At 41.2% G+C, this 9,279-nt stretch overlaps 4 protein-coding genes across 4 annotated transcripts; all 4 read left to right on the top strand. All coding sequences in view use genetic code 12, as the record gives it.

Moving 5' to 3' along the window:
• Nucleotides 1-1,415: 1,415 nt before the first annotated feature.
• Nucleotides 1,416-2,817, top strand: RJT20DRAFT_32180 (Hyphally-regulated cell wall protein). The gene has a single exon (XM_064919708.1). The coding sequence runs from the start codon at nt 1,773-1,775 to the stop codon at nt 2,616-2,618; it is 846 nt and encodes a 281-aa protein (XP_064776551.1). The 5' UTR covers nt 1,416-1,772; the 3' UTR covers nt 2,619-2,817.
• Nucleotides 2,818-4,073: 1,256 nt separating this feature from the next.
• RJT20DRAFT_147684 (Hyphally-regulated cell wall protein) lies at nt 4,074-5,194 on the top strand (the record flags this gene model as incomplete). The annotated part of the gene is made up of 1 exon (XM_064918935.1): nt 4,074-5,194. The coding sequence occupies one exon, from the start codon at nt 4,074-4,076 to the stop codon at nt 4,917-4,919; it is 846 nt and encodes a 281-aa protein (XP_064776552.1). The 3' UTR covers nt 4,920-5,194.
• A 1,180-nt stretch (nt 5,195-6,374) lies between these two features.
• RJT20DRAFT_144714 (hyphally regulated cell wall protein) lies at nt 6,375-8,198 on the top strand (the record flags this gene model as incomplete). Its single annotated transcript, XM_064918749.1, has 4 exons — nt 6,375-7,320; nt 7,345-7,530; nt 7,555-7,562; nt 7,959-8,198. 4 exons carry the CDS (start codon nt 6,375-6,377, stop codon nt 8,196-8,198), a joined length of 1,380 nt encoding a protein of 459 aa, XP_064776553.1.
• Nucleotides 8,199-8,428: 230 nt separating this feature from the next.
• RJT20DRAFT_147687 (uncharacterized protein) lies at nt 8,429-9,251 on the top strand (the record flags this gene model as incomplete). The annotated part of the gene is made up of 2 exons (XM_064918936.1): nt 8,429-8,443; nt 8,511-9,251. Coding segments are annotated over 2 exons (756 nt in total), but the record flags the coding sequence as incomplete, so codon positions are not given.
• Nucleotides 9,252-9,279: the final 28 nt, after the last annotated feature.

Genomic DNA, 9,279 nt, shown 5'->3' on the forward strand with positions numbered 1-9,279 from the left:
CGAGTTGCAACTTCCGGGTCGGATTTTGGTACTTTTCCGGTGCGGATTTTAATGCACTACTGCGCATGGTATGGGGGTATGTTTGTTTGGGCGCTCTATGAGGCATGGATTCTCATTTCGAAATCTAAGCGAAGCTGCTACAGTAGAGTCCATAACTACATACCTGTAGAGCAGGATTGTCTAATGCACTATGAAGGTGTAATAAATGGCGTCCATTCAGGATTTGTATACTTCGGAAGCTCTTCCGCGAGTCTTATGGTGTAGCCAAAATCCATGTTTCTGGTATTCGTAAGCAGAGTTCAGACATCTGGACATAGCAAGTACTTTTTCGTAAACGAGAGAGTGTAGACTATTTTGATGACAGCTCCTATTGCTGATAGGTTTGTTTTGCGACATACATCGACCAATGAAGTATAATTCCAGAGAGAGTACGTTCAAGGGACTAAGGATAGAACCATCAGCTTCGAAAAAAAAAAATAAAATAAAAGTTAATTTATAACCCCATTTCAACTAGGTGACAATTGCGAGAATCATTCCTTTGCAATATCGAAATTTTCGCAGCATTCGTTGTAATCAAGTCCCACATCCTACTAGAAACGCGTGCATATTTATATACATAAATGTAGTCCTATATACGTATCAACATGCAGGACAACAGGAATATGTTCTAGCATTGCCGTGTCTTGATTGTTATCAACACAAGACTAGAAGGAACCTCAATTCAATCCAAGGGGACAAGCAATTGAAGCTTATCATTTGCTTGACGTAGTTGCTCAATTGTCTTGTTTAGCGTACTTCCAGACACTGCCATCCAAAAGACATCGTCTTTGGGATAACAAATAATAATGTCCAAATGTAACGTCCAAAATGACAATCATCCTGCATAATGGTATATTGCCTTATTGTCTTTTAGCGAATGGTAGAATCTCGTCAATTCCGCGTTGGCGGGTTCTCGTTCGTCAATGCGCAACAACCATATGCATAATACTTAAGTCGTTATTTGCGACCACAGTTACGGCTGTACCCGCTAAGGGGTTCACGGAAAGATTTTTCAACTGAGCAACTCTTTCTTGAACTTGAAATAGTAAGAAAGTATTTCATCTTTCATTCATTGACAGCCTTTGTTTGACGTAAGATGTAAATGATGTTAACAATTGGAAGGTTATCATCTTGTCTTTTAGGTTCGTATAGTATGCATAGTTTATGGCGCCTTGAGACATATCATGCATTGTCTCCTCTATTGTTAAGGGCTTTCAAGATTCCTTACGTGGCGCTTCATTGTAATTAATCGGTAGACTTGTTCGTATATCACCTCCTTGGTGCAAATCGATGCCTTCAAAACTAGCAATCGTATTGTTTTGTCTCTGTAACTCTGTGTAAGCAGTATACCGAAAGAAGCGTTACGCCACTATTTGAAGCAAAGGTGGTGCACTCCCTTGGTTAGGTAGATTAACACCTAGACTTAGAAAATAAAATCGTTGACGAGGGGTATAAGCTTTGCGATAAACTCCTGGATTCACACTTCCGTGGCAGTTGCTCCACAAAACGAATCAATATAAGGAATAAAATAATTGCAATTGCAATTTGATTTCTTTATGACTGGTCAAGTAGTGGGGACAGCGATTCAAATGCCTCGGAAGTTGATTGCACTACTTTCGTCCCACAACAATCTGGAGGCTTTGGTGGGGGATTCTGTAGTATATAAATGACAATTCTGACCTTACATATGGCTAGTGTGTCAGAAGTTAATAGTCAAGTCTGAACCGATTGAAATGAAGTTCTTAAGCATATCGGCAAGTGTTCTACTTGCAAGTTCAACCGTACTTGCGACGTTCCTGAATCTTGACATCTGGTCCCCCAAAATCCTGAGAGACACCATTAACCTTAATTATGGCAAAATTGAGATCCACGCAGGTGCCTTTTGGTCTATTTGGAATAATGATGTCACCGCTTTAAAAGGAAACCTTCAGGTTGATCAAAATGCCGGCTTCTACATCTCGGGAAAGGATGGCTTTTTTGGTTTATCTGTCACTCTCGCTTCTGGATGTGGATCCATCACAAACAATGGTATTATTGCTTTCAACTCATTTAGAACGTTGAAGCCCCCAACTTATAATTTGATTGGAATTTCCTTTACCAATAATGGTGAAATATATTTTGGCACGAATTCAAGAGTTGGCCTTCCATTTGTGTCCATTACTGCGCCTTCCTGGACCAACAATGGTTTGATTGTCATCTGGGATCAATGTAGAGGATCAGGGATCGTTAGCCTTGGTGCCCCATTGAAAACTATAACCAATAATGGTCAGATCTGTTTGCACAATGAATTATATAAGCAAACTAGTTACATTCAAGGTTCAGGTTGTATAACAGCGGACAAAGATACATCAATTTTCTTGTCTAATCTAGTGTTGGGTATCGACTCCAAGCAAACATTCTACTTAGCTGACTCTGAATCCTCCATAAGAGCTAATGCTCTCGGCAAGCCACAGACTATTACCGTCGCTGGATTCGGTAATGGTAATATTATCGGCTTGGATATTCCAATTGTTAGCTGTCTGCTGAAGAACGCTTGGGATTACGACTCAAAAACCGGTAGTTCAGACATCTGGACATAGCAAGTACTTTTTCGTAAACGAGAGAGTGTAGACTATTTTGATGACAGCTCCTATTGCTGATAGGTTTGTTTTGCGACATACATCGACCAATGAAGTATAATTCCAGAGAGAGTACGTTCAAGGGACTAAGGATAGAACCATCAGCTTCGAAAAAAAAAAATAAAATAAAAGTTAATTTATAACCCCATTTCAACTAGGTGACAATTGCGAGAATCATTCCTTTGCAATATCGAAATTTTCGCAGCATTCGTTGTAATCAAGTCCCACATCCTACTAGAAACGCGTGCATATTTATATACATAAATGTAGTCCTATATACGTATCAACATGCAGGACAACAGGAATATGTTCTAGCATTGCCGTGTCTTGATTGTTATCAACACAAGACTAGAAGGAACCTCAATTCAATCCAAGGGGACAAGCAATTGAAGCTTATCATTTGCTTGACGTAGTTGCTCAATTGTCTTGTTTAGCGTACTTCCAGACACTGCCATCCAAAAGACATCGTCTTTGGGATAACAAATAATAATGTCCAAATGTAACGTCCAAAATGACAATCATCCTGCATAATGGTATATTGCCTTATTGTCTTTTAGCGAATGGTAGAATCTCGTCAATTCCGCGTTGGCGGGTTCTCGTTCGTCAATGCGCAACAACCATATGCATAATACTTAAGTCGTTATTTGCGACCACAGTTACGGCTGTACCCGCTAAGGGGTTCACGGAAAGATTTTTCAACTGAGCAACTCTTTCTTGAACTTGAAATAGTAAGAAAGTATTTCATCTTTCATTCATTGACAGCCTTTGTTTGACGTAAGATGTAAATGATGTTAACAATTGGAAGGTTATCATCTTGTCTTTTAGGTTCGTATAGTATGCATAGTTTATGGCGCCTTGAGACATATCATGCATTGTCTCCTCTATTGTTAAGGGCTTTCAAGATTCCTTACGTGGCGCTTCATTGTAATTAATCGGTAGACTTGTTCGTATATCACCTCCTTGGTGCAAATCGATGCCTTCAAAACTAGCAATCGTATTGTTTTGTCTCTGTAACTCTGTGTAAGCAGTATACCGAAAGAAGCGTTACGCCACTATTTGAAGCAAAGGTGGTGCACTCCCTTGGTTAGGTAGATTAACACCTAGACTTAGAAAATAAAATCGTTGACGAGGGGTATAAGCTTTGCGATAAACTCCTGGATTCACACTTCCGTGGCAGTTGCTCCACAAAACGAATCAATATAAGGAATAAAATAATTGCAATTGCAATTTGATTTCTTTATGACTGGTCAAGTAGTGGGGACAGCGATTCAAATGCCTCGGAAGTTGATTGCACTACTTTCGTCCCACAACAATCTGGAGGCTTTGGTGGGGGATTCTGTAGTATATAAATGACAATTCTGACCTTACATATGGCTAGTGTGTCAGAAGTTAATAGTCAAGTCTGAACCGATTGAAATGAAGTTCTTAAGCATATCGGCAAGTGTTCTACTTGCAAGTTCAACCGTACTTGCGACGTTCCTGAATCTTGACATCTGGTCCCCCAAAATCCTGAGAGACACCATTAACCTTAATTATGGCAAAATTGAGATCCACGCAGGTGCCTTTTGGTCTATTTGGAATAATGATGTCACCGCTTTAAAAGGAAACCTTCAGGTTGATCAAAATGCCGGCTTCTACATCTCGGGAAAGGATGGCTTTTTTGGTTTATCTGTCACTCTCGCTTCTGGATGTGGATCCATCACAAACAATGGTATTATTGCTTTCAACTCATTTAGAACGTTGAAGCCCCCAACTTATAATTTGATTGGAATTTCCTTTACCAATAATGGTGAAATATATTTTGGCACGAATTCAAGAGTTGGCCTTCCATTTGTGTCCATTACTGCGCCTTCCTGGACCAACAATGGTTTGATTGTCATCTGGGATCAATGTAGAGGATCAGGGATCGTTAGCCTTGGTGCCCCATTGAAAACTATAACCAATAATGGTCAGATCTGTTTGCACAATGAATTATATAAGCAAACTAGTTACATTCAAGGTTCAGGTTGTATAACAGCGGACAAAGATACATCAATTTTCTTGTCTAATCTAGTGTTGGGTATCGACTCCAAGCAAACATTCTACTTAGCTGACTCTGAATCCTCCATAAGAGCTAATGCTCTCGGCAAGCCACAGACTATTACCGTCGCTGGATTCGGTAATGGTAATATTATCGGCTTGGATATTCCAATTGTTAGCTGTCTGCTGAAGAACGCTTGGGATTACGACTCAAAAACCGGTAGTTCAGACATCTGGACATAGCAAGTACTTTTTCGTAAACGAGAGAGTGTAGACTATTTTGATGACAGCTCCTATTGCTGATAGGTTTGTTTTGCGACATACATCGACCAATGAAGTATAATTCCAGAGAGAGTACGTTCAAGGGACTAAGGATAGAACCATCAGCTTCGAAAAAAAAAAATAAAATAAAAGTTAATTTATAACCCCATTTCAACTAGGTGACAATTGCGAGAATCATTCCTTTGCAATATCGAAATTTTCGCAGCATTCGTTGTAATCAAGTCCCACATCCTACTAGAAACGCGTGCATATTTATATACATAAATGTAGTCCTATATACGTATCAACATGCAGGACAACAGGAATATGTTCTAGCATTGCCGTGTCTTGATTGTTATCAACACAAGACTAGAAGGAACCTCAATTCAATCCAAGGGGACAAGCAATTGAAGCTTATCATTTGCTTGACGTAGTTGCTCAATTGTCTTGTTTAGCGTACTTCCAGACACTGCCATCCAAAAGACATCGTCTTTGGGATAACAAATAATAATGTCCAAATGTAACGTCCAAAATGACAATCATCCTGCATAATGGTATATTGCCTTATTGTCTTTTAGCGAATGGTAGAATCTCGTCAATTCCGCGTTGGCGGGTTCTCGTTCGTCAATGCGCAACAACCATATGCATAATACTTAAGTCGTTATTTGCGACCACAGTTACGGCTGTACCCGCTAAGGGGTTCACGGAAAGATTTTTCAACTGAGCAACTCTTTCTTGAACTTGAAATAGTAAGAAAGTATTTCATCTTTCATTCATTGACAGCCTTTGTTTGACGTAAGATGTAAATGATGTTAACAATTGGAAGGTTATCATCTTGTCTTTTAGGTTCGTATAGTATGCATAGTTTATGGCGCCTTGAGACATATCATGCATTGTCTCCTCTATTGTTAAGGGCTTTCAAGATTCCTTACGTGGCGCTTCATTGTAATTAATCGGTAGACTTGTTCGTATATCACCTCCTTGGTGCAAATCGATGCCTTCAAAACTAGCAATCGTATTGTTTTGTCTCTGTAACTCTGTGTAAGCAGTATACCGAAAGAAGCGTTACGCCACTATTTGAAGCAAAGGTGGTGCACTCCCTTGGTTAGGTAGATTAACACCTAGACTTAGAAAATAAAATCGTTGACGAGGGGTATAAGCTTTGCGATAAACTCCTGGATTCACACTTCCGTGGCAGTTGCTCCACAAAACGAATCAATATAAGGAATAAAATAATTGCAATTGCAATTTGATTTCTTTATGACTGGTCAAGTAGTGGGGACAGCGATTCAAATGCCTCGGAAGTTGATTGCACTACTTTCGTCCCACAACAATCTGGAGGCTTTGGTGGGGGATTCTGTAGTATATAAATGACAATTCTGACCTTACATATGGCTAGTGTGTCAGAAGTTAATAGTCAAGTCTGAACCGATTGAAATGAAGTTCTTAAGCATATCGGCAAGTGTTCTACTTGCAAGTTCAACCGTACTTGCGACGTTCCTGAATCTTGACATCTGGTCCCCCAAAATCCTGAGAGACACCATTAACCTTAATTATGGCAAAATTGAGATCCACGCAGGTGCCTTTTGGTCTATTTGGAATAATGATGTCACCGCTTTAAAAGGAAACCTTCAGGTTGATCAAAATGCCGGCTTCTACATCTCGGGAAAGGATGGCTTTTTTGGTTTATCTGTCACTCTCGCTTCTGGATGTGGATCCATCACAAACAATGGTATTATTGCTTTCAACTCATTTAGAACGTTGAAGCCCCCAACTTATAATTTGATTGGAATTTCCTTTACCAATAATGGTGAAATATATTTTGGCACGAATTCAAGAGTTGGCCTTCCATTTGTGTCCATTACTGCGCCTTCCTGGACCAACAATGGTTTGATTGTCATCTGGGATCAATGTAGAGGATCAGGGATCGTTAGCCTTGGTGCCCCATTGAAAACTATAACCAATAATGGTCAGATCTGTTTGCACAATGAATTATATAAGCAAACTAGTTACATTCAAGGTTCAGGTTGTATAACAGCGGACAAAGATACATCAATTTTCTTGTCTAATCTAGTGTTGGGTATCGACTCCAAGCAAACATTCTACTTAGCTGACTCTGAATCCTCCATAAGAGCTAATGCTCTCGGCAAGCCACAGACTATTACCGTCGCTGGATTCGGTAATGGTAATATTATCGGCTTGGATATTCCAATTGTTAGCTGTCTGCTGAAGAACGCTTGGGATTACGACTCAAAAACCGGTATCTTAGTTCTTAGAGGAAAAGGTTTGTTGTCTCAATATTTCAACATTGGTACTGGGTACAACCCAAAGTTATTTAAAATCACTACTGATTCCTCTATTGGATTGCTCAGTGTCCCCTTAGGTGCGCTTACATATACTGGACCAGTGCCCAACCTTATCCCTGCTGCTTGCAAACCTTGCAAACAGTTTCCAGCCGCTCCGGATGGCACTACTACTTCAATTGCTACTGCTACTGCTACTGCAATTACGACAACGAGGACAGTCACAAACTCAAATGGAGTGACATGTACGGAAGTAGATGCCATTATTGTCACCACTAACGACAACAACAGTTGGTACACAACAACGACTACAGTTAGTGCAGTTTGTAATACCAAGCCAAATGAGCGTACCACAATTACCTATCCTTGGTCAAGTAGTATTACCAAAACTATCACACAGACTGCTACGTATGGTGGTACTGACACCATCATTGTTGAAGTTCCAACTAGCTCGAAGTCAACGACATCAACTTGTATTTCTACTACCACCAATCCAACCAGTCCTAACGGTCAATTCACCACTACGTCCACTTGGACGGGCAAATACACTACTACAGTCACCAATACAGCTACCCCCGGCGGAATTGACACTGTAATTGTTGAAGTTCCAACTAGTTATGGTCCAAATCCAACCACAACTGTTACCTCAACTTTGACTGGTGCGAATACTGCTACTATTACTGACACTCCAGGAGGGACTGATACGGTTATCGTCGAGATTCCTGCGAGCGTAACAAGTGATTGCATTCCGGTCACAGTAACTATTTCCCCAACTACCGTGGCTGCCCCTACTGTCACGGTCACCTATACACCACCTGTTCCACCGACTACATCAACCATATATACTGTTACATCTGTCATCGTGACAACGACCACAACTACAACAGACCACACAACGAATCCCACGACCACTCTCACTTTGACGGTAACGAAAGCCGGATTCTTCAGGTTTTTCTGAAGAGTTGAGCATAGAGAACCCAAGATGATCTTTGGAAGTTCTATATGTAAGACTTGATCGTTGCCGGTAAATTCTTTCATTTAATGATATATTTCTCTCATATTATGAGCTTTTGTCCTCAAATTGCCCTGCGGCACCGTCCCTAGTATTAAGCTTTTTACTTATTTAGATGCACAATAGTTATAAAATTGAATAAGGGTAACTGCATAATAGCACTTTTTGCAATCAAAATGCAAAAACGTAGGGTTTTACTTTGTTACAAAAAGAATGAAAAAAGAACAATTACAATAGCCCGACTTTCAATTCACGTAGAAAAGTCAACATAAGTCCATATTGGTTTGGGATGAGATCGTGCCAGGAGTTCACAACTTTAATCACGCTATTGACCAGAGAAATGATTACTTTGTAACAACCTCTTTCGACAATGCTGCGGTACGGATCTTCTACGACAATGCTGCGGTACGGGTCTTCTACGACAATGCTGCGGTACGGGTCTTCTACGACAATGCTGCGGTACGGGTCTTCTACGACAATGCTGCGGTACGGGTCTTCTACGACAATGCTGCGGTACGGGTCTTCTACGACAATGCTGCGGTACGGGTCTTCTACGACAATGCTGCGGTACGGGTCTTCTACGACAATGCTGCGGTACGGGTCTTCTACGACAATGCTGCGGTACGGGTCTTCTACGACAATGCTGCGGTACGGGTCTTCTACGACAATGCTGCGGTACGGGTCTTCTACGACAATGCTGCGGTACGGGTCTTCTACGACAATGCTGCGGTACGGGTCTTCTACGACAATGCTGCGGTACGGGTCTTCTACGACAATGCTGCGGTACGGGTCTTCTACGACAATGCTGCGGTACGGGTCTTCTACGACAATGCTGCGGTACGGGTCTTCTACGACAATGCTGCGGTACGGGTCTTCTACGACAATGCTGCGGTACGGGTCTTCTACGACAATGCTGCGGTACGGGTCTTCTACGACAATGCTGCGGTACGGGTCTTCTACGACAATGCTGCGGTACGGGTCTTCTACGACAATGCTGCGGTACGGGTCTTCTACGACAATGCTGCGG

Source organism: Scheffersomyces xylosifermentans (genome assembly GCF_036884685.1).
Source record: "Scheffersomyces xylosifermentans strain CBS 12540 chromosome Unknown RJT20scaffold_2, whole genome shotgun sequence".
Lineage (NCBI taxonomy): Eukaryota > Fungi > Ascomycota > Pichiomycetes > Serinales > Debaryomycetaceae > Scheffersomyces > Scheffersomyces xylosifermentans.